General features: G+C 34.1%; 1 protein-coding gene and 1 pseudogene across 4 annotated transcripts; both read left to right on the top strand.

Moving 5' to 3' along the window:
- The first annotated feature begins 398 nt into the window (after nucleotides 1–398).
- RAP74 (transcription initiation factor IIF subunit alpha RAP74) lies at nucleotides 399–12707 on the top strand. 4 transcript variants are annotated; one of them, XM_086556917.1, is made up of 9 exons: nucleotides 399–644; nucleotides 724–876; nucleotides 3489–3637; nucleotides 3887–4272; nucleotides 6611–6726; nucleotides 7061–7198; nucleotides 9838–10053; nucleotides 11095–11307; nucleotides 12437–12707. In XM_086556917.1, exons 1-9 carry the CDS (start codon nucleotides 474–476, stop codon nucleotides 12524–12526), a joined length of 1632 nt encoding a protein of 543 aa, XP_086413043.1. In that variant the 5' UTR covers nucleotides 399–473; the 3' UTR covers nucleotides 12527–12707. The 4 variants fall into 4 exon arrangements, with proteins under 4 accessions (XP_086413043.1, XP_086413046.1, XP_086413045.1 ...); XM_086556918.1 differs by having other exon boundaries at nucleotides 400–644; nucleotides 3902–4272; XM_086556920.1 differs by lacking the exon at nucleotides 724–876 and having other exon boundaries at nucleotides 3902–4272.
- A 9781-nt stretch (nucleotides 12708–22488) lies between these two features.
- Nucleotides 22489–25418, top strand: LOC147503680 (DNA-directed RNA polymerase II subunit RPB7-like; annotated as a pseudogene).
- The last annotated feature ends 389 nt before the right edge of the window (nucleotides 25419–25807 follow it).

The following is a 25807-nucleotide window of genomic DNA, read 5'->3' as shown; positions in this document are numbered from 1 at the left end:
AAAACATACTCTTTGTTATAGTGACATATAATTTACATTAGATTTAAGTCTTTTAAACTCATTCAAATCTTAAGCCTACACGGGCCTTTAATTTTCGATATTTAATCATTAAAAAAAAAAAAAAAACTTGACTGGACTGCCTAGAGGCCTAGACCCACCCAATCGGTCCGCCTAGACTCGCCTAGTCGGTCCATCGATTTTTTAAATGACTAAAACCTAGGCGAGTCGGTTGGGCACCACTTAGCGCCTAGAGCCCAAACATTTATTAGAGTCCGAAAACTAATGGGCTTAAAAACCAAAGGGAGTTAATATACCGAAATCTAGGACACACGCAATCCGAAATTCCGTACAAACCGCGAAATATATAAAACCCGAACTATAAATCAAAATCATCAATTTTTTCTTTCTTCAATAAATCAGCCCAAAATTTTTCTTCCCCCTCTTTTGAATTAAAAAAAAGAAAAGAAAGAAAGATGTCATTTGATTTGCATTTGAAACCACAATGCGGCGGATGTGGATCGCAAAAGGATTTATACGGAAGCAATTGCAAACATTTAACTCTATGTATCAATTGTGGGAAAAAGATGGCTGAAAATCGTAACAAGTGTTACGATTGTGGTGTCCCAGTTACACGGCTAATTCGAGTACGTGTCTTAATTGCGTTTAATTTAATTGTTTATTTCTATAACCTAGGTTTAATTATTAATTGGACTGTTTTGGCAGGAGTATAATGTTAGGACAAATGCTAGTACGGAGAAGAATTATTTTATTGGTAGATTTGTATCTGGGTTACCTTTTTCTAAGAAGAAGAATGCTGAGAAATGGTGTATTCAGAAAGAAGGGCTTCAAGGCCGTAATGTTACTGATGCGTTAAGGGTATTATTTTCATTTTCTTTATTTGATTTTAGACTTAGAGGGTTAACAAAAAGATTGGATTATTTTTGGGCACTTAGTGCAATTTTACCAGTTGCAAAGAAGAAGAAAAAAATAACATAGATATTAAAAAAACACTTGTAAGAGGTTTTCAGACTTTGCTATATGTTACTAATAGGTATTCAGGCTTTGGCCCCTCACATGAACCGCTAAGGTTTGTTCAAAAAGAGAAACAAAACAACAGATACGTTTCTAAAACAAAATTTAATCTAAACAAGGAATTGTACCTTGCTTGGTAACCCACGACTTACTATCTCCTTTCCATCTATATAGGATGCTCTTAAGTTAGAAGGGATTTAAGAATGGATGAAAAAGAATATCATCTTTTTGTTAGTTACTTTTACTTTGATTGACGGGGTTTGAGTTTTGGTTGAAATTGAAATGAGGGTTGAGTTGATGAGGTTGATGTGATTTGAATTTTGGGTTGAAATTGGAATTGGGGTTGAGCTGATGTGGTTGATGTTCTTTTATTTTTTTGGTTGAAATAGAATTAAATTCCACCATAACAAGTCGATGGGTTTTTTATTTTTTTAGTCGAAATTCAATGTTTGGGATAAGTCTTAGATAGAGGAAGATGAGCAAAGAAAGAAAGGCGAACTTTAGCCTTTAGATTGAAATCGATGGACAGTCCGGATCACACTACATGTCATTATTTCTATTAATTTAATTCCTTGGTTTTCTGTTTATAGAACGTGTTTATTATGAGATGTGTCCATTGTTTTGTTTACCCCTTTTAACAAAAGTGAGTCATGTGAGTTGCGCATGCAAGGGTAATATGGCCTTTGGAAAGAAATTAACGTTGAACCGCAAGTCAACTCATAGTCAATGAGTGTGGTCAGTCAGAATCCCGTACCTTAATATTCGATAAAGGGCCTAAGCCTAAATACTTATTAATAACGGGGAGTAAAACCTAAAAACACCCAATAATATCGAAGAAAAAATTGACTAAATAAAGAAAAGAAAAAATAATAGGCAAACTGTTTCACTAAACTATGTATGAGCTTGTGGATGAAATTAAGAGAATTGCTGAGTCACATATTGGTATCCAAGATTTCTTATATTAGAGGATTTGGAATCCCAAGTGCCAACTAAGGTGGGTTCTTTTTGTCTGGGTTTCATTTGGGGAAGAACTTTGAAAACTGATTATCTGAAGAAAAAGGGTATGGTAATGGTTAATAGTGTGTCATGGCAGATGCCAACTACCTTAGGTGGTGAAACCTTTGGGTGATGATACCAAAGGTCTAGGAATCACGGATACCGATACGCGACACGGATACGACACGACACGGATTTGCGGACACGACATTTTTCAAAAATATAGGACACGGATACGTCATGGACACGTTTGAATAATATATATATAAATATTATATAATTGAGCATTTTTCACCAAATTCAAATTAAAATGGCAATTCATCTTTCTTCTTTCTTCATGGGGTTTTAAAAGGAAGGTTTTGAAGATTTATCCATGGAGGTTGCAGATTAAAATTAGTTAGTCAGGTACCACTTAATCGCTTCATCTTTCTTCTCTTGCATCTCTTCTTAACTTGGATTTTATTTCATTTTTTTTTTGTTGAAGTTCCAAAAAAATTTCTTGTATGTGTGAGATTACTGCCCCCCGCGTGTCAGAAATTAAAAAAATTAATTATAAAATCGGATACTCCAAATCGCGTATCCGACACGTATCGGACGCGTATCGTCGGTGTCGGACACGTATCGGACACTGATACTTCACCCTTAGGGACGTATCGGTGCTTCATAGCCAAAGGTCTGGGGTTCCAATCTCGGCAGCATTAGGGAGTTATTAATTGTATTCAAAACAGGCTTGCCAATTGAGAAAAAAAAAGTAAAAAGAAGAAGTGTGTCATGCACTCAAGCGACAGAATCAATTTAGCACCTGTTCACTGATTGTCAATTAGTCTATTATATAAAAGCATTTGGAGATGGTTCATTTCTTCCTTCCATTGTTCAGTTGGTCATGGACGGTTTATTAGTTAAGATTGTGAGTATGTTGTTTTGTATTTTTCATTATTTAGTTTTTCTTTATGTAAATTTCTGAACACGGTGGATCGAACAGTCCTCTTCAGAATCCTGATGGGGGACGGGATGGTTATAAGATTATTCGTAATCTGCTGTTTTGTGATGAGTCTTAGTTTCACATAAGTTAAGCAAAATTAAGTCAGTGATTCTTGTAATTGATTTGGGTTAGGTTTGTCTTTGTTAGGCGATCGAAGTGACTCATTTAAGGTTTTTTAGGGACTTAACAAAGTCGATAAAGGTTTATACATATAAATGGCAACGGAGTATATCCAAAGATAGGAGGTCATACAGATTTAGTTGTAGACGTTACGAAATGCATTATATGCTTTTAACCTCTTAAGTAGAAGTAATACTCGTTGTTCTATCTCGATTTAGATTAGATATCTACATGGGTTTTTTTTTGACTACTTGTCTGTGCTATCTCATCCACCACAAGGAGAACCAACATCTCATTTATTGTGATTACTTGTTGGTTAGTTACTGATTTGTGTTTGTGTTGGAAACTTATCATTTAGGAGAAGTACAAGAACAAACCTTGGCTTTTGGAGGATGAGACAGGCCAGTTTCAGTATCATGGTCAGCTTGAGGGTTCACAGTCTGCAACTTATTATCTGTTGGTGATGCAACAAGGGAAGGAGTTTGTTGCCATTCCCGCTGGATCTTGGTATGTAAATCATTAACATACGCTTCATAGTTTGTTGTAGTGTGACATTCTTCTCCATGTTGGTTTTTCTTCAAAATTATTTTTGTTATTGGATGAGATCAACTAGCATATAGTTCTTATACTCTGCCTAATCTTGGATTGTTATGTAAATAGTAAATACCTTTGTTCACCTTATGGTAGTTGATGTTTAGCTTAGTGTTTCAGCAGTACTCTTGATGTTATAATCTCTTAGTAATGTTGTAATGACAGTCTAATCAATCTTAGGTACAATTTCAACAAAGTTGCTCAATACAAGCAGCTGACCTTGGAAGAAGCGGAAGAAAAGATGAAAAATAGAAGGAAGACTGCAGATGGATATCAAAGATGGATGATGAAAGCAGCAAATAATGGACCTGCAGCTTTTGGTGAAACTGAGAAGTTTGATGAGAAGGACACTGGTGGGGCTACGGGTAGGGGAAATAAAAAAGCAACTGCTGACGATGATGAAGGAAATGCTTCAGATAGGGGGGAGGAAGATGAAGAAGAGGAGGAAGGAAGAAAGAATAGACTTGGACTTAACAAAAAAGGTGGCGATGATGATGGAGAGGGGCGAAGAGGCGGCGATCTTGATTTGGATGATGATGACATAGAAAAAGGTGAGCAGCTACTATCTTATCCATACATTGTAATGCATATGATTCTTATACTATACAGAGTTGCTTTTTGTATGTGTTTCTTGGGGCCAATTTCAGTTTGGTGCTATAAGAGGGAGGTCCTTAATAGTGCAGTGAAACTCAGATTACTGCCACTTGAGTGCACACATATCCGTTTTCTCAACGTGGATACCCAATAGTCCTGCCATGGGCATAGGATGTTATTACCATGATATATCTTTTTCTTTGATTTGAAAACCTTTAGGCATTGATGGTCTTGTCATCGTAAATGGTTATCTGGTCACACACAATTATAATGTCCCAAAGCTTTAGACGAGTGCCCTTATTTGATTGGTATTTGGTTAATAAGAGCGCTGTGTACACTTTAGATTTTAGCATGGAAGTGGAAAAACTGATAGATACATGAATGATGGGCATCTTTAGTGATCTTCATTAGTAACATAGTACAAAATGCTGGGAAATCTCGTGAAATATTCTGGTTTTTGAGCTGTTGACGGTATCGAAATGTCGATAAGTGCCAGGCATGGGGAACTCCTACCGGTAAAATTTTGTGACAAATCGTGAAAATTCAATTTTCCAAGATAGTTCGAAAGATATCAGAGCTTGTGAGGTGTTCAACTACATCTTCTATCTTCTTCCTCCTCGCAAATCACAATACACCCCAAATCCCCAATACCCCATACCTCATTGCTCCTTTCCACCCTTTTATACCCAATCTTTGGTTATAAACTCCCTTATTTAAACCACCTCTTCTCAACAAAAACATCCATTCATTAAAACCAATCTTTTCCCTTGATGATCCATTAATACAACCCCATAACAAAATTTGGGGACTGCTCTCTTTCAGTCCAGTAATTGAACTCCATCTCATCCATCTTATTTTAATTCTTATTCATCTTATTTCATTTTTTTTTTCTGTATTTTTTTTTTTTTTTTTTGGACAATTATTTTTTACTTCAAAAAATTGTTTATTACTTGCCTAAACTGAAATTTGATTCACATGTTTTTCTTCATTTTTAACAAATTTGTTTCTTCCATTTCTTTATTCTCAAATGTTTATGATTTCACTGAACTGAAATTTGTTTTGTTTTTTTTTTATATCTTCCATGTATATTTCTCTTTCTGTGTTTTTTTCTGTAAAAATAAATTATCTTTATTTATTTATTTATTTTTGATAATGATCTTTATCATTTTGTGCAATTGTGCAATTCGCCAATTTGTATAGTTTTTGTTTTAGATTTTTTAAATTCTGTATGAATTATTTGTCTCTTCTCTTTGGTTTTATGAACTAATATCTTTGTAATGAATTCACAAAAATGGTTAAGGAAATATTTTAAATTTTTTGAGCTTTTATGAAATTGTATATATTTTTCTATTTAGGTACCTCCTCTTACCAACGAACTTGTCAAAATATCATGGTATTTATGACAATTTGCTAGGCTTTCAGCCATTTTAAACCTCATCTTACCAATCCTATACAGGTGGTATATTTTTCTCAAGTATTGGCAGTTGATCCAACCGAAATATTGGTCTGGCACGGCATTTTGTACTATGGATAGTAATATGTGATTGTTAAATATGTCACGGTGCCCATTGTTGTACTTGATTGATATGTCCCACTCTTACTAGTTTTTGTCCCTACCCTATTTATGTCTTTATTCATGTTGAACTATTGGTATGTCCTGGAGTTGCAACTAAAGAATATGTGCATGAATGAGAAGAGGCTATTGGAAAAGATCTAAGAGTTTTCTTGTTTTACTGGGGGTGCTAAATTAGAAATTTGCATGGGTGCATTCAGATACCTTGCCTTGCACGTAATATAAGCAATACCTGGCCCCTTTCAACTCCATTTCTTATTATAATCTTCCTTATATTCTCGTTTTTTGTTAAATCCACTTCTAGATTCACTCTTTCAGCCGTATATATGCATGCTTCTAATACCTTCTCTTTGATAGAAGAACCTCTTCCAAAGTTGAGTGTGTCGTCTGTCACCTAACAAAAATCATGGCAATCCTTCACTTACACACATTCTGATACTTCTCTTCTGTTACATTGTTGAGCACTTAGTTCTTGCTTCTCAGAAATTACCAAGTCAGGCATCCACCTAGCTCCCTCAGCCATAACGCACATGGGTGAGCCCATCACCCTCCCCCTATTCCAGATAACATTGTTTTATGAGTAAATAATTACATAACTTAAATGTGATTACAATATTGTGGAAGAACATAAAATGGATGGGTTACTGGTCTCTTCTTGATTTATGAATAATAATAATTTAAATTTACAGAGTATGTGTTTACTGTTTTTTGATGCTTCATAGGTGATGACTGGGAGCATGAAGAAATTTTCACTGACGATGATGAGGCTGTTGGTAATGATCCAGAAGAACGGGAAGATTTGGCTCCTGAAGTTCCAGCACCTCCAGAAATCAAGCAGGTTCGCTTATGATGAATTTCATATATATCCTCAACATCTATTTTTTTTTTGTGATTGTCCTCATGACGAAGATAGGATTACCATTCTATATATTTGACTACACAAAGGGTAATCTTGTAGTTTTTCATAATAGTGTAAAAATAAGCTAACTTTGACCTATGAGCTTGGGGCTGATCCTGCAAATAAATCTGAATGGAATAAAACTTTAAATTTTCTACAATCCAAAGCATAAGGGGCTAAGTTAAAGTAACCTGTATCTATTTTCGGCATTTTTGTATAAATATAAATTTTTATTTGAAAGGTTCAAATGCTGTGCATGCTCGGCTTCTTGCAGGATGAAGAGGATGATGATGATGAAGCTGATGAGGAGGAAGGTGGACTAAGCAAATCAGGTAAGGAGTTAAAGAAGCTGCTAGGTAAAACAGGTGGACTGAACGACTCTGATGCTGAAGATGAAGACGATGATGATGATGTAAGCTCCAATCTTGCCTACTCAGAATTTGCCTTGAACATTTTATGGTTACTTTCTAGTAACTGCTACGAAGTAATCGTGTGTGATATCTTCATGTCTTTGAGTAAAAAGTATTAGCTAGGTGGGCAGTGGCATAGTTTCGGAGCAACTGGAGGTCAAAACATTGTCTTATAGCTATCGTTTGAGGCTTTTAACTTTACTTTTCTCTGCCTTTTTTCTTTGCTCGGTAAAGTTCAGTTTTAGTAATAAAAATCAAAGTAGAGGGAGACAAGAACCATCCATATCTAAATCCGATGGAGGGTCCTACTTAAAGCCCCAAAGTGCTCTAGAGGACTGTTTATATACCCCTTGAAAAAAATGTGTTCACTGAAAGTGATTAGCCTCTTGAGGGTTTTAACTATTACCATTTCATCGTGTTATGCAGATAATCTTTGTGTTGTGAACTTGTGTGCTTTGGATTTTAGGAGACCCTAAGTAACGTAAAAGCAAAACCTTACAAGAATTTTGCCAATTGATTCATCGAAAGTAGCAGTATTATAACGATCTCCATATGAACGATTAAACAGACATCATCATTAGAACCTCCTAGGTTATATTTTATTTTTTTTATTCGAGATACTTTTTCTGTTGATGTATTAAAATCGAAATCAAATTTGACACACCCTTTCCCCCGCCCAAACGATTAAAAAATAATTAAGTTCCATATTCATGTATCATGGAGATAAAGAAAGCGAAGTTTGACTGTATAGTTTGAACTTTATAGCACCTTGCTGTGGGGTGATAGCCCTGTTATATCTTTCTTAGGTTGTGGCTTCTGCTGACCCCAATCATAGCTCTTGGGTCTTGTTCATGACTGCTACATGTATTGGCTTTGTGCAAGTATAGGCTAGGCGTATAAGGAAATGATTGGGATTACACTAGGCTAGGGAGTACTTGTGTCCCACGGCAGAGCTTTGATGATTACTAATTGAGCTCTCTTGTTGATAAGAGAAAAAGAGCACATGAACTAAAACCAACAAAAAGAAAATGATAAACTCAATTTTGTTAAGCACCTAGTAAATGAGCTTTCTGTACTGATTTTTCCTGTTTCAGTAAAGCTACTTTTTTGTCTGATGAAGAGATAGATGTCATTGAATTTGATCACCCTGTGCTTTCCCCTTGTTTTCCATCAATGAGCCTTACACTATCTTAAATGGATGCATTTTGCAGTAATGGTTACCCACTTACTCCTAAAGACAGAACCCCTACTAATTTTTCCTACCGTCCATGTGTACTTACAGTCTCTATTTTGACTCCTTGTCTTTTGTAAAATTCATCCAACATTTTTGCTTTACTATATTCGATCATTGTGATGTCTGGATTGAGCAAATATGCATATTAGTTGTGGCGTAAATGGAAGTCTCCAATGAGAACTATCTCCTCTTTGATCTATCTCTCAAGAGTGGCTTTATCTCCTTTTACCACCATAAAGCCTGTACCTTCTGTGCATACAGTAAAGATATAGACCCTTCCCCACCTTGGAGCTACAGAGGTGACTTGGTATTTACTCTTAAAACCGAGATATTTATTGCCTTACTGGTATTTGAATAAATCTACATTATAAATTATTTGTTTCCTCAACCTTCTGATGATGAGTGATGGTATTTGCATTAAGATGGGAGGCAGGTGGGGTGAGAAAGGGGGAGACTACTTTGGTGGGGTGAAAGAACATTGGTTTGTCGCAATGTGGCACTTTCTGGGGGTCTGCTTTTCTGCCTAGTCTTACTCGGGTTTTTGTATTTGGGTTTGGTAGCCTTTGCCCTTTAGGTAGGGTAGGGCGGGTCTTTTGGACCTGGAAACTTTGCCATGGCTAGAGTTTGGGTGTTGATGTAATCGTCTTAATGATATCAATATGGTATCTTTTAATGGTATTTTGAGTAATAATAATTAGAAGAAAAAAACTCTTTGGTTCTTCAGTAACTTGTTTTATATTACTTCCTTCCTGGCATTATTGCTCTCAAATCTCAATGCATACTTCTCTTGTTTTCACTGAAAGAGGTATTGTTTACTCGTCTGATTTTTTTATGTCATTATGTGAAAGAAATGTTATTGCTAGTGCTATATGACACCCAGATGCTTTATTGATTTGTTTCTTAATTTAGTACAGTTTCTATTTTTTCCAATGCTTTTGGTTTTACCATATTGTCATGTTTCTGAAAGAAGTTACCAGATTTTTTTTTCATTATTAGATTACTGTAGTTAATACAATGTTTACTTAATAGATTAGGGAATATCATATGATTAAATATCAAAGAACCAAATGCTCGAATTACAGTATTGTATTAAGAGACTAAGTAGGATTGTCTTTGTGTATTTTCCTTAAGGATGTGTGGTGTTACCCTTTTTGTCTTGAACCTTGTAGGGTTGTATATTCTGTTGTTTTAGCTGATACATGCACTCTGCATTAAGTTGGAAAGACACTGGATGAATGGAGATCTAATTTAAATCTTGTGTTCCCCTCTATTTGGGTACATGCTGGATGTACCATGAACTCCAACATACCATGGATAAGCCAAGTCATCTATTTGTAATGTATATGTACAGCAATTTTTTTTTTTCTTTTCTCTAATATACAATTTCCCTTTGTTTTCTATGTAAAGATGGATGATGAAATTGGAATGTCACCGGTGCTTGCTCCAAAACAGAAGGACACACCAAAAGAGGAACCGATTGACAATAGTCCATCCAAAACTGTAGCAGGATCTGTTAAGGGAACCCCATCAGCACCCAAGTCAGCAAAGGCAAAGAGAAAGTCAGGCGGTGATGACACAAAAAGTGTTAATGGCGCATCTGCCAAAAAAGCCAAGACCGAGAATGTAAGTTCTAGTTTTCTGGAAGTGTATATTTTTCTATGTTACATTGACATGGATATGTGTCTGTAGACGACACGGATACGAAGTGTCTTACATGGCGATGTATCAAAATTTGAGGTATATCACATACAATGTGTCCGTGTCGTGTCCGACTTGGACACGTGGATACGTATCCGACATGGATTATTTTTAAAATAAGGCGTGTCCACTCCACGTGACGTTCATATTTTTCCATGTGCGTAGTTGATATACCTAACCACGATTACAATTGCACTCGTGGAGGTCCACAGTTCCTTAGAGGATATGTTTTTAGGCTGGTGTGCACTCTTAAAGCATATCCTTACTGTAGAATTTAGATAACCGTAGGAGGCAACTGTCTTCATTTGTATGGGAGGGATAGGAGTCCCTTTTTTTACTGCTCAGAAAACAAAATAAAAATATAAAAATTATAAGAGTATGAATCATGTGCTTTTCTGGTGTCCCTTCTTTTGCTGTGTATGGTCTGCTTTCCAGATTGAATCTATGGTTTCTGGAGTGTGTCTGGGCCTGGTTTTTGGATTTGCTTAGCATCTTTGGAGCTTATCCCTTTGCGATCTGATGGCGTATTTGGTTGGAGCAAAATCGTCATCATTTGAGGGCATATTAGCTACTCTGGAGGATGTAATCTTAAAAACTTTTATTTAGAGGTGGTAGTCTGCATAGAGTTTAGAGGGTGTTTTTCTGATACTTTTGTAGCTAGGTGGGATCTTTGCAGACTTAGGTTGAGGGTTTGTACTCGTCAGTCATTGATTATTATTATTATTATTTGATTTTGAATTTGAAGGCAATCTGAGCTACTTTGCATATCTTAAAAGAATTTTATTACGGAGTATATAGAAAAAGAAGAAAAAGAATTGTATTCTTTTCTGAGTATTTTGGGACGGAGACTTTTCAGCATTGTAGAACTTAGTGGATTCCAGAGTGTTAAATCAGAGTTTCAGTAGATGGTTTCTCTAACTATAATCGTTATTACATGCTCTTCTACTAAATAAAGTTTTTCTTTAGGATTCAAAGTCATCTACAAAAGATGGATCTGCAAGTGCTCCCAGAGGAGGCACTGTGGCTCAAAAAGGTTCAGCATCATCAATCAAAACTGAGTCAGAGTCACCTGTTGGTCCTGTCACAGAGGACGAGATCAGGGCTGTCTTATTGCAGAAATCCCCGGTGACCACACAAGACCTTGTTGCTAAATTCAAGTCGCGGCTAAAGGGATCAAGGGTAAGTTGTTTGATGTTCTTTCAACAAGTGCATCCAGGTACACTTTCAATAACTCGCGTACAAATTGTCATATTCTTTCACTGTCATGGACTCAGGGTTGAAGTTTATTATCTTGTTAAAGCTCTATTTTCTTGATGTCCTTGTTGTAGCCGATTCAGGGTGAACATGCTAAAGTTGGATTTATTGACCTGTGTGATATTGGCTAACTGGTATTTTGAATGATCGTGAACTGGGGTAGAAATTGTGTTGGTTCTCTGTTAGGATGAATTTACATTCTGAAAGACAAGTTTCATATGCTTTGTTAATATAAAAAAATTGAAAACTGTACTACCAAAACCTGCCGTAAAGTCTACCCAAATTACTTCTGTATCATATGAAGTAACAATTAAAGATGAAAGTGTGGTTTCTCAGAAGTGGTATGTAATATTAGTCTCTTTTTTCTGTCTGTGTGTGTCGGGGAGAGAGAGAAGGGAAGGGGGGGGGGGGTGTGGTTCGATGAACCATAACGTTTTTGTAAACTAATTTTATGGTGAGTATTCATAGATGTGCTCTTTTGGATACTGTTATTTGAGAGGTTAATTTGGGAAGCTAGTACTAGTATAATGCAATGGTTAGTTCCTCTCGAAGGTGGGATGATGATGCTTATAGAATGTTTCTGATTACTTAACCTACTTGTTGCTCCTCAACACACACTGTCATTATCCCACCTAGAGAAGCAAAATAGTCCGTTACGATCAAGGTTAATTCGGGTGGTAATTATGATGTGCTCATTGGTTTGACTCTGTGATATGGATCTGGGGATGTTGCTTTTGCTGGTTTTTGAAGGAAAACTTGCATGCTTATATTCCACTTTATTATTCTTGAAAGATATATTGTGGCTTGTGGAATCTTACGACTAGAGTAATGTTTTGTTTATTGGCACTTTTTTATGAAAAGACCAAGGAAAGGAAATATCACATATTACATCTTTGTTTGCATTCACAACCATTTTTGTTGTTGCTGTTTTTGTTGTCGGATAGGTTGATTGGTTGTTCAAGTGTTCATGATTTTTTTGGAAAATTCGTAGTCTTCTGCTTAGTGTGTATACAGGATATTTCTTAATTATCACTCAATATTTTGACTATTGCAGGACAAAGCAGCATTTGCCGACATTTTAAAGAAAATTTCGAAGATTCAAAAGGTCAACGGTTCCAGCTTTGTTGTCTTGAGAGAGAAATAATGTGTGAATGGAACTTCTGACACCGATTGTATTACTTTCCGTGTTATATGCTTAATACAGAACTAGCTTCCGAACCCGTCCTACGAACGGGTGTCGTTATATTAAATTATTCTAAAAAATATTAGCAACTATTCATAGCTATGAGATATGAAAATTATATTAATCACTTGTTTAAATTTCTTGCACCACTCTCTATCAAAAGAAAGCACCAAATTTTAGTAAAACCTATTGATTTATTTTTGTTGTTATGTTTAATAATAGAAATTTGATTGAAATTTTGTGAGAGTGTTCAATGTGACGAAGATGATATTGAAGCTACTTAAATAGCAAGACATTCCCAATCATAATAAAATAATTATAATAAACACTACTTAAAATGTAAAATTATACTTGTCGAGATATTATATTCTCCATATATATAATACAACTATGTTTCGAGGTTAGTTTAATGCATTTGCATTAAGTTTTCAATTTTATGTTAATTGAGGCTAGTTCAATGTATATAGTTGGATCTAGTTTCTGATTTTTCATTAATTATTCTTTTAGGTTAATTCAATATAGTTGTATCAAGTTTCTGATTTCCCATTAATTATTATTTGAGGTTAGTTCAGTGTAGTTGCACCAAGTTTACGATTTTCTGTTAGTTATTCATTAAAGTTAATTCAGTGCAGTTCTATCTAGTTTTCAATGTTTCGTTAATTACTCTTTGAGATTAATTAATTGCATTTGCATCAAGGTTCCAATTTTTCATTAATTACTCTTTGAGGTTAGTTTAATACATTTACATCTAGTTTCTGATTTCCCGTTAATTATTTTTCGAAGTTAGTTCGCATCTAGCTTCCAATCAATTTCCGGTTATTTATGCTTTGAGGGTAGTTCAATGTAGTTACAGAAAATTGGGTATAGGTACACATACGCAAATTTCTTATGTTCAGAGGAAATAGCAAACTTTTTTTTGTTTTTCCTCCATAGAAACTGAAATTTGACATCCATCTCTCAAATTTGAGGTTGACTTTTACAATTTTGACCTCTTTTTTATTAGTCCCAACTAAAGAAGCCAACTACCAAAAAAAAAAACTACTTAACTAAATCGAGTTACCAAAAGAGTAGTGGGTTAATCAAAATAACTAAAATTCATCCAAAATCTACAAATTTCCAATTAAAAGTGAGATGAATTTCTAGAGAGACCAAAACAATATGGAAAACATCAACTTCAAAAACGGAAAAAATGTATGTTGATTAAAACTAATTTCAATACAGCTTTAACAATTTAAAATGCATCTCTGATAATTTTGAATATCATGTTTAAGCTTTGTTTGATGTAATTCAAATTGTGAAATTATGAAAGGACAAATGGATTTTTTTTTATAAGACAATTGTATTATTTGATTGCAGTACATCTTGGAGCAATACACACGCACCCTTGCCTGATGAGTGGCCTCGATTGACACACACACACCTCTGACTTAGCACATTAGATTTTCGTATTATTTATTTGTGGAAGAAATTGGCAGTTACAAATGAAAGGGTAAAAAGGAGAAATAAGAAGTTTTAAAAACAATTAATACACCAAAAAAGTGACATGTTGTTAAAATTGGAGTAGAATCAAAAGATAATATTGGTCTTTCTCTAGACAAAAAACACACTAAAGAAAGTGTCTAGAGCCCAATTTCTAGAATGTAGTTACATCCGATTTCATATTTCTAGTTAACTATTCTTTAAGATTATTTAAATACATTTGCATCCAGTTTCTGATTTTTCATTAAATATTCATCAAGAATATTGCATCAAATTTCTGATTTCTCGGCCTGTTAGTTAATATATGATTTTAGTTTAATGCAGTTACATCCAATTTTCGATTTTCCGTTAATTATTCTTTGAGATTAGTTCAATGCAGTTGCATCCAATTTCTGATTTCCCATTAATTGTTTTTTGAGGTTAGTTTAATGCATTTGCACCAAAGTTTTCGATTTTCCGTTAATTATTTTTTGAGGTTTGTTCAATGCAGTTGCATCAAATTTATGATTTCCCGTTAATTATTCATTGACGTTAGTATAGTGCATTTGCATCCATTTTTTAATGTTTCTATATTTGTTACTTAGTCTTTAGATTAGTTCATTATATTTGCATCCAGTTTCCGATTTTTCATTAATAACTCTTTGAGGTTAGTTCAATACATCTGCATCTAGTTTATAATTTATGATTATTTATGCTTTGAGGTTTTAATTAGTTTGATGCAATTTCATTTGATTTCTGATTTTCCGTTAACTATTCTTTGAGGTTATTTTAATGCATTTGCATGTAGTTTCTGATTTCCCGTCAATTATTCTATGAGGTTAGTTCAATGCAGTTGCATTTGGTTTTTGATTTCCTGTTAATTATATTTTGAGGTTAGTTCAATGCATTTGCATCCAGTTTTTGATTCATCGTTAATTATTATTTGAGGTTTGTTTGATGCATTTTTGCATACCGTTTCCGATTTACCGTTAAATATTTTTCAAGGATTTGCGTCCAATTTCTAATTTCTCATTAGTTATTCTCTGACGTTAGTTTAATACAGTTGCATCTAGTTTTCGATTTATAGTTAATTACTTTTTGAGTTTAGTTTATTGCATTTGTATAAAGTTTTCGATTTTCTATTAATTACTCTTTGAGCTCAGTTCAATGTATTTGAATCCAGTTTTTGATTTCCTTTTAATTATCCAATGTGGTGTGTAATACCAATTTTCTATTTATCCATCTGTACTGTCTTTGCAAGCATGACATAAAAATAAATTATGCTTGATTTACTATATTGGATCATCAAAGATTATCTAGTTTCCGATTTCTCGTTAATTATTCTTTAAATTATATACCTGACTTACTATGTGAGATCTTCAAAGATTATATACGAACGGGTCCTGTCATATTAATTATTCTGAAAAATATATGCAACTATATATGCATAACTATTATATACAGATATTATATTGCTCACTCATCCAAATTTCTTATAACATGAAAACCTCACACACTCTCTATTAAAAAAAATAACTCACCATTGATAAAACCTTTTAACTTCATTTGTTGTTTAATAATAGAAGTTTGATTGGAGTTTTGTGAAATTGTCTAATAAGATGAAGTTCATATTGAAGTTACTTGAATAGCAAGGTGTTCCCAATTATACGAAAAAAGATAAGATAAATACCGTTTTAAATGCAAAACTATACTTATCGAGACATTCCCAAAACATATAACACAACTATATTTTGAGGTTAGTTCAATGCATTTGCATCCAATTTCTGATTTTCTGTTATTTATATTTTGAGGTTAGTTCAATGCATTTGCATCCAGTTTCTGATTCCTTGTTAATTATTCTTTGCTGTAGTTTAATGCATTTGCATCTAATTTCCAATTTCATGCTAATTATTCTTTGAGCTTAGTTCAATGCATTTGCATCCAGTTTCCGATTTTCCATTAATCATTTTTTGAGATTAGTTTAATACATTTGCATCCGGCCAGTTTCTAATTTCTCGTTTATTATTCGATAAGGTTGTATTTGCATCTAGTTTCTGATTTCACGTTAATTATTGTTTGAGGTTAGTTCAATGAATTTGCATCCAATTTCTGATTTTCCATTAATTATTTCTTGAGGTTAGTTCAATGCATTTGCATTAAATTTATTTTTTGAAATTAGTTTAGTGTAGTTGCATCCGGTTTCCGATTTCCCGTTAATTATTTGTAAAGATTAGTTTCACGCATTTGCATCCTGTTTCCAATTTATAGTTATTTTTTTTAGGTTAGTTCAATACAGTTACATCCAGTTTTCGATTTCCTGATAATTTAATATCTGAGGGTTAGTTCAATGCATTTGCATTCAGTTTCTGATTTCCGATAATTATTTGTTGGTGTTAGTTTGATATATTTGCATTCAAGTTTTGATTTCCCGTTAATTATTCTTTGAGGTTAGTTTAATGCAGTTGTATCAATATTCTGATTGTCCATTAATTAATTTTTAAGATTAGTTTAATGTTTGCATGTGCATCCAACTTCCGATTTCCCGTTAAATATTATTTAAGGTTAGTTCGATGTATTTGCATCTAGTTTTCTGTTTTTCGTTAATTGTTTTTTGATGTTAGTTTCATGCAGTATTATATATATTTGAAAATATTTTTGTTATTATTGGGGGTTCGGTTGGTATTATATATTTTGTGATGTTAGTTTTTGTATAATTTAATTTTCCATATGTAATTTGTTTTGGTTTGGTTTGGTATATAGTTTATTTAATCCCAACGTCTACTTTAACTAAATCAATAGTTATATAATTTATTTAAGCCAACGTCCGTTTTAACTAAATCTCGTTATTCCGTTAAAATTGAAAATTATAAAATTCATAAATTTAATTAGAATATGTCGTAATTATTGTGACCTGTGGTTTTTGAAATCTTTAACTATGACTAAATTTTACACCTCAAATTGATTCAACTTTATTTGTTAGGCCCATATATATAGTGCATATAATACAATTTTATTTGTTTTTGGTGTACACTATTACTTATTTTATGATTAATTTACTTTTTTTTTTTTTTTTTTCCCAGTCACATGTGTGGTTAACAAATGCATAAAGTAAATGTTCAAGCAACTCAATTCATTTTTTCTTTTGTTCTTTCATAGTTTCATTATCATTTTATAGAAAGAAACTTTGTTATATTAAACTTGACCTGAGATTAGTGTGGAAACTATTCTTTGTGGCGTAAGGGTTTTAGGAAAATCGTTTTTGGTTGAAAATATTGTTTTTTCCAATTTAATTATTTTTTTTAGGTTAGTTCAATATAGTTGCTTCTAGTTTCCGATTTTTCGGTAATTTAATCTCTGAGGGTTAGTTTAATGCATTTGCATCCAGTTTCCGATTTTTCAACAATTATTTGTTGGTGTTAGTTTGATGCATTTGCATCCAAGTTTTGGTTTTCCGTTAATTATTCTTTGAGGTTAGTTTAATGTAGTTGTATCAATATTCTGATTGTTCATTAATTAATTTTTAAGATTAGTTTATTAGTTTAATGCTTGCATGTGCATCATCCCATAAATATTATAGTTTGCATTTGCATCTACGTTAAATACAATTTTATTTGTTTGAAATTATTTGTCATTTTTTTTTTTTTTCCCAATTTCTATTATATATTTTGTGATGTTATTTTTTGTATAATTTAATTTTACATGTAATTTGTTTTGGTTTGATTTGGTATATACTTTATTTTTATTTTAATTAATCAATAGTTTTAATTTTTTTCCCTAAAATTGGAAATTATAAAATTCATAAATTTAATTAGAATATGTCGTAATTAATTTTTATAGCCTGTGGTTTTGAAATCCTTAACTATGACTAAATTTTACACTTCAAATTGATTCAATTTTTGTTATGCCCATATATATAGTGCATACAATACAATTTTATTTGTTTTGGTGTACACTATTACTTATTTTATAATTAGTTTAATTTTTTCCTTTTTAACAAATGTGTGGTTAACAAATAAATGTAAATGTTCAAGCAATTCAATTCATTTTTCCTTTGTTCTTTTATAGTTTCATTATCATTTTCTAGAAAGAAACTTTGTTATGTTAAACTTTCTTTTGAGATTAGTGTGGAAACTATTCTTTGTATGTAAGGGTTTTAGGAAAATCGTTTTTGGTTGAAAATATTGTTTTTTGCAATTTAGTTTTTTTTCCCGTAATTAGCTATATTGTTTAGGAAAAGTTGGACACTCTGTGAAACTCTAGATGAAATTGTTTATTTATTTAGATCCTACTTTTTCATAATTAGTAATAGAATTTAGAAAAAACTGGAGTCTCTGGAGTGCTCCAAAAAATAGATTGGTGAGGGTATAACTATAATATATATCTAAGGATTTGGAATTCTTTTTTTTTCGTAATTAGTATTAGAGTTTAGAAAAAGTTGGAGACTCTGTGAAGCCTTGAAAAATAGAACCAAGAGGGTAGAGCTATAATATATATCTAAGGATGTCCCTGGTTAGTTCAGCATACAAGTTTTAGTATTGCTATATGGGGATGTGTTACCCCTAAGCAATGAAGTAAGAAACTGGATCCAACTTTGTTGTCTTGAGCTAATAAGTGATATTTGGGTGCCTAGAACTTCTGTCATGTTTTTTTTGTGTGTGCTGTGTTATTTGCTTGATACAAACTTCCATGGTCAGTTCAGTAAATTTTTAGCATTGCTGGGCTTGTGTTGCCTGTACTACGAACTAAGAAGCAAATACCAAGTAGTCGGGTCTTTAATGTGCTCACAAGAATCTGTGGGTGGTGGGGATCTAGAAACATTGGCGTTTAAAATTTTGGGGTGGTGGAAGACAGGAATCATTGCGGCTGAATGTGGTGGGATATATGGATGTATGTTATAAGAACTTGGATTCAGCTGTTAATAAAACAGTTTTTTAGATTTCCACCCCCAGCAACTTTGCCAATTAGACTTCCACCCCTAGTTCTTCCATTATTAGACTTCCACCCCCAATTTCACAGCATGACCAAGTCAGCTTCTTTTGACCGGATGTCATCTGGTTAATGCATGTACAATGCCAATTCTACCCCTTACCATGTAAAATTACCAAAATATCTATTGACCCTCACAAGACCAAAATCAATCCAATTGCCACGTGGCGTCATCACAACTATTTAATCCAATGAATATAAATATTTTGCCTAAATGTCGTCGACTACTCCTGCCCACTTAAAATTACCAAACTAACCTCACTTATGTTTGCATCAACCACCACGTGTCATCATCATCAACTGTCATGTGCCAACTGTTGTGGTGGACCTGAACTGGAATGATGACACATGGTAGTTGATTATGATGACACGTGGCAGTTGATATGGTGGGCCTGAACTGGAATGATGACACGTGGCGGTTGATGATGATGACATATGACAGTTGATGCAAACATGAGTGATGTTAGTTTTGTAATTTTAGGTAGGCAGGGGTAGTCAACGTCATTTAGGCAAAATATTTATGTTCGTTAGATTAAATGGTTGTGATGACACCATGTGGCAATTGGATTGGTTTTGGTCTTGTGAGGGTCAATGGGTATTTTGGTAATTTTACATGGTGAGGAGTAGAATTGACATTGCACATGCACTAACCGGATGACATTCAGTCAAAAAGAACTGACTTGGTCATGCTGTGAAATTGGGGATGGAAGTCTAATAATAGAAGAGCTGGGGGTGGAAGTCTCATAGAGCGATATGGTGAGGAGAGAGAATGTGTGCGAGCTTATATATATATATAGAAACTCTGTCATCTGTACCTGTCAGACGCAAAAATTGACAAATCTCATTCTTCTTTTCATATACAAACTCACTCCACTTCATTCCATTAACTTCATTCTATTCCAATCTATTTCGTTCATACAATAGAGACAACAATCCACACATATGATTCAACTAAATAAAATTCATTCATTAAACAAATATGATTCAATTCATTCAACTAAACAAAATCCATAGAAGTAAATCAAAACACACATAAAAACAAATTCTAAACTAATTTCCACTTGAACCATCGCTAGCTTGCCTCTTCTTTGATTTACTCGCTCGCCGTGATTTTCGCAATGTCAGTTCTAGCACTTGCGCTTCTAACTCCGCGACTTTATCATGTGTCTTTTTCTTCTCTTCTTGCTCGGCCACCAAATAATGATAGTATTCGTCGGTTGTAGTCATAACCGAATCGCGCATCCCATGCATCATTAGCTGCTGACTCAGCATATCGCGCTTTAAGTGTAGTCTACAAAAAAATCAATAACTTTAAGAAAAATTATCACTATAAACCAAATATAATTCAAGTTTCAAAATATAAACCAAATACTAACCTCATCTAGAGTGTCAAAATTTGGAACAAGGTTCGGAAGATAACTTTGATCAACATGAGGTATATGTATGGCGACATGCATTCCTTGAGATATAACTATGCCATAGCTCAATAGGTTATCCGGATCGGAAGAGCTGGAACATAGCACCACCCTAATCAAACTGATGCATGTAATCTAACCAAACCAAACACTCTATCCAACCTAATCACCCGTGGGGAAGAAACACTGCGTGATTAAGTAAAAATAGAATGCTCTCAAATATCTCTCCCGATCTGTACCCGTCGGGCACCAACCTTCGTCACTCTCTTTCATCTTCTCCATGAACTCATTCACAAAAAAAAGAGGGTTTGATACCCCCTTTAGCCCAATGCTCCGGCCTTATATTCGGCCATTTTTACTGTGCATAATCAAAAGTCGCGAATCGACCTTCTCCAAATATAACGGCCTTTCCCTTTCCTACGCTCATTCCCGTGAGCATAGTAACATCCATTAGAGTGATGCCTATCTCGCTTTGTGGAAAGTGGAAAATGTGAGTTGTGTCCCACCACCGCTCGATCAAAGCGTATATCAAACCACGGTCGGCATTTTGATAACCACATCGAAACAATAACCCAAACGGAGATTGTAAAATTTCATTTCTTATGCCTTCAAAACAATCTCTTTTGGCAACCATTATCTTCCACCAATTGTTCACGGGTGCCCAACAACACCGCAATTTCATCTCCCCTCCATTCCTAAATATTTATTCATTAAAATTAAAGAAAATACAAATTATGATGTTAAAGAAATCAAATTTAATGATCAAATGCTTACCATATTTACACGATGAAAGATGTGAGTTTCCGGGTTTCTAGCCAATGTAGCATGTGTTAGTGGATTGACTGGGTCCGGAAATTCAATTACTGGAGGGTTTTGCAAATTATAGACTTCATCAACGTTTTCATCTTCATCGACGTTTAGCGCTGATATCGACTCTTGTGTCAATCTACTAACTGATTTTCGACCAAAAAATCGTTTACTCTTGTTACTCATTTTGCGTGACACCTGCAATTCAATCAACAATATTCTCTTTATAACTTCAATTTAAACAAAACGTACAATTTCAAACTAACATTCATGAATTCCAACATTCTAATTCCAACCACTACTAAAAAAAGGGGGGTTTTTTTTTATTTATTTATTATCTTGGTTCTAAAATTAGCCTTATCTTAGTTCAGCTAAGAAGCAAGATAATATGTCGTGTAAATGAGATAATATGTCCCATAATTTAGGTACTAACTCTGAGTATAAATCGGTTATCTCGCCTCTTACTTAACCGAGATAAAATATATGGATTTTACCACTGGTGGTGTGGAACTGATATAATAGGAAATTTCATTTATCTTACCAATGTGGAACTGATATAATAAGAAATTTCATTTATATCACCATTGTGGAACTGATATAATAGGAAATTTCATTTATCTCGCATTGAACTAATATAATTGCTATTATACCAAATATCTCGGCACTCAAATGATATAATTGCTATCATACCAAATATCTCGGAATAAATTTGGCAAAGAAAACAGAAATCACAAAAAAATAGGGACACGATGGATAAAAAGTCCCACTCTACAGTACTCTCTCATGACTAGCACGAACTCATGATGGCAACCGCCGTTGTGCTCCCAACTATCTAGCCTCTCCACTCTCTCTTCGTCTATATTGCCCCCTCTTCACCTCGCACCAACTCAGAAATCACTACACCATAATAGGATATTTGCAACACGCACCTTTTTTGCTTTGCAACGCTTATTTACCGTTAGTAAATTGCCAACGCTAAATAAATGTTGGCAATGTTGTAAAGCGTTGGTTTATTTGAGTGAATTTCCGGAATTAATTGCTAACGCTTAAAAAGCGTTGGAGAAGTGTTACAAATCCAAAAAACCAAAACAACTTCGAAATTTCAAAAATAGGGAACAAAAAGAAATCGCCCGGGTGGTATGTCAAAATAGAAAACCTCTCTTTTCTCTCACACCCATTTGGGTTAGGTTAGGGTTAGTGGCGATGAGAGATAATAATAATAGGAAGTGGGCGATTGTGCAAAGTGTAAAGGGGTGGGAAAAGGGTGATTCTCTAAAGATGTTCTTCCACATAGTGTTGGAACGAAATATGCAATTGCATCCTCGCCATTTCGCCCCTAATTTTTGCCGAAAAGCTTGTTGCTAAGCTTATGAAAGATGTGGAAGGCACTTGCAGGTATTATTATTATAATTACTACACTAAGCACTAATTGATGCGTAGTAGTTATTGGAAAAGAATATTTTTTTTTTCCGTATGTGTTTAAAGTGGTCGGCATGGATTTGTGGTAGCGACATCGGTGTGGATAGCATCGGAAAGGGCTAATTCGTGATGGAGCGGGGTTCATCACGTTCCCGTCAAGTACCAATGTGTGGTTTTTCGACCTTTTAAAGGAGAGATTTTGGAAGCTGTGGTTACCATGGTTAATAAGGTACATTCTTTTCGTTATTTTCAGTCAAAATTCAGTTTGTATGTTTTTTGTGTATCACGATAATTTGTGTATATCTTGAATACTTGCAGATGGGTTTTTTCGAATTTGAAGTTGGGCGATACCCAGATATTTGTATCTAATCACGTGAGTGATTTAACAAAGATCATCATTTTTAATAGTTTAACATGTTTATAGTTAAAATGTCCAAGATGTTAAGGAAAGATAATATCATGAAGTATAATTTTATAAAGTTTGGTATTAGATGACAACCAAGATTGGAGGTAGATGTCTAGCTTGCTAGTTTCCCAGAACGGATGAGCTTAGCAGTTTAGAATGAGTTATGTCCGCAACCAAAAAGAAGAAGAAACAGTTAGACTATCTATCGAGGATATTCTCGCTCTCCAATCATCATCGCTACTCACCTTGACTATCAACATTATTTTTGAAGTCTCCAAACAACTACAAGCATAGATAGTCTTTCTTGCATCCTTGGCTACCCCGCAACGTATGAAAACTTGAATCTATTTAATATAAGGACTGGGATACACATAAATACCAAAGATTGTATGCATGATGATGTGTACCATATATGTGGGGTGTAATACTTATTTTGTTTCCATTTTATGCGTTTTCATTTTTAGTTGATACGACGATATGGAGTTCCACGGTGATATTCCTAATTACACAACATCGGATGGATCGGTAAGTCTTACTTTTGATATCATTACACGGTTTAATACGTTGTAGTGTACACCGTACACCGGAGTTTATCTTTTGGGCTGATTGCAGGTTAAGATACGTAAAGAGAGCGAGGTGCGTTTGAAGATAATTGGAACTCGAGTCGATGCCACAGAAATTGTATGCCTTCAAACACTTTTTCTTTTAGCATGAAATTACAACTGATGAGTCCAAACCTACTTAGAGTTATACAATGCATGTTGAACCTATGGCCTCTGCTCTACATTTTTGATTGCTTTCGTACTCGCCTCTACATGATCCCTATGATAGAAATTTATTGAAAATACTCTAGATCATTATAACTTGTTTTTTGACATGCCATTTAGAAACTAGATTAGTTATTTAGACGTTCATTATGTCTATTATTCATGTCATTTAGGTATTGGATTGGTGATACAATAAAAAAGTTCCAATAAAATAAATTAAGTGAAGGTTGTTATCCATATACATTATGATTTCATGATTATTTTTGCTTGAATCTATGTAGATCTGTAGCTGTGTTTACTTGTTTTGCGTAGTAGTAGTATGTCTCGAAGACATTAAGAGGCTAGTTATGGAACTAGAAGTCTGGAAACTGTTTTCAGCTGTAAGGACTATAAGACTATTTAAAGCACATTAGGCCGAGATGGGAATTTTCTTGATTGTGTAGAAAGGACTTCTCACCATTAAACTTTCACTCAAAGATCTTTTTGTGACATAAGAGTTGGATGACTTCTCCAACTTTTCATATCCTTCTTCAATATTTTCATATAGTATTGTTTTTGTTTAATGTATTGCATTGTGTTGCTTGGGAATTGTCTTGATTGTCTTTGATCTTGTTGTTAGTCATTTTTCACTAATGGTGTAACCTTATAAAAAAATAGATACCGATCGGACTTGGCTACCCGCAATGGACATGCATGATTCTAATATTTGCAGAGTTCAAACTTTGGTGTACACAATGGAAATCAACGTATTTAGAAGTGAAACTAAGATATCCATCCATTTGTAATTAAGTCGGCTAGATTACAGTTGAAAATTAGTTTCATAAATCATAATATAATAATTATGTTGATTGTGGGTTGAGTTCCTTAATACATATTCTATGTGCCTTGAATTGATTCGGCTTAGTGAGTTCCTTTTAATCTTATGGTGGAATAATCTTGCACGCCGCAGGCACTTATCCGGCTTAGTGAGTTCCTTGTAATGCGCACACCCAATATGCTCTTTATATTATACGGTCACCGTATGTTCAAGTTTCAGGTGAACTTTTGTGATAAGTAAATAAAGAACACACGTTTAGATATCCCTTACCCATAGGTATATTCGTCTCAATATAATCACATAAAAGTGAGAGTGGCGAACCCACGGGTTATTACTAGTTTAAAACATTATGCAAACCTACGTTCCATGATATGAATTCCTTTGATCTAACCGTGCAAATTGCAAACCGTGGAGGTTTTCCTTTAAGCTCGATAGGCCAACTATATATCGATATTTAATTACTCGAGGGAGGCAATTATTGCGGTAGGATGGAGCTTAAGTGTTGGTAACGTTTAGACTCCATCCAACCAAACATTGATCTTCTCGTTACCTTCAAAGATCTGTGGTCATGAACATGGTTGTTGGCGAAAGTGCTCCCTCGAGGAGTTACTTTCTCCTTTGGTTTGTTCTATATATCATATATTTACAATTTTTATAATTGAATCCTTTTGATTATCATCTGACATTTTGTTATGCCCTTGCAGTTCTGCATTGGTACCATAAAGGATGATTTCTTGGGTGTCATCAATGATCCCGGAGCAGCTGCATAGTGGATCTTTTGGTCAACCTTTTATGTTGCATGGAGTGAAAAACTGGCAGCGATCTTGTTCCCTAATTTGTATCTTGTACAGTCTCTGAAAAAAGCAGCTCGGCCCATTTAGACTTCTTTCCTTTTCCTATCCAAGTGAAATGATGTCGTTGCTCGGTTATATGTTCATTTAATGGCTATTCAGAAATTGAAACAACTATTTTTTAGCATGTTGACTGAATTCGCTTTAAAAAAAAACAGGTTCATTGTCTTTTTTCCTTCTAAAAATTCATTTAATTTGAAGTGGAGATTCCTCATTGTTTTGGTGTTGTAATGGCAGTCGATTGGAGAGCTTTCCAAATTTAAATTTCTACTACTTTATCGGTTCCGGGTATTTGAATCTCGAATTTTACATTTCT

Source organism: Coptis chinensis, chromosome 4 (assembly GCF_015680905.1).
Source record: "Coptis chinensis isolate HL-2020 chromosome 4, ASM1568090v1, whole genome shotgun sequence".
NCBI lineage: Eukaryota > Viridiplantae > Streptophyta > Magnoliopsida > Ranunculales > Ranunculaceae > Coptis > Coptis chinensis.
This window is presented reverse-complemented; position numbering and strand designations above follow the sequence as displayed.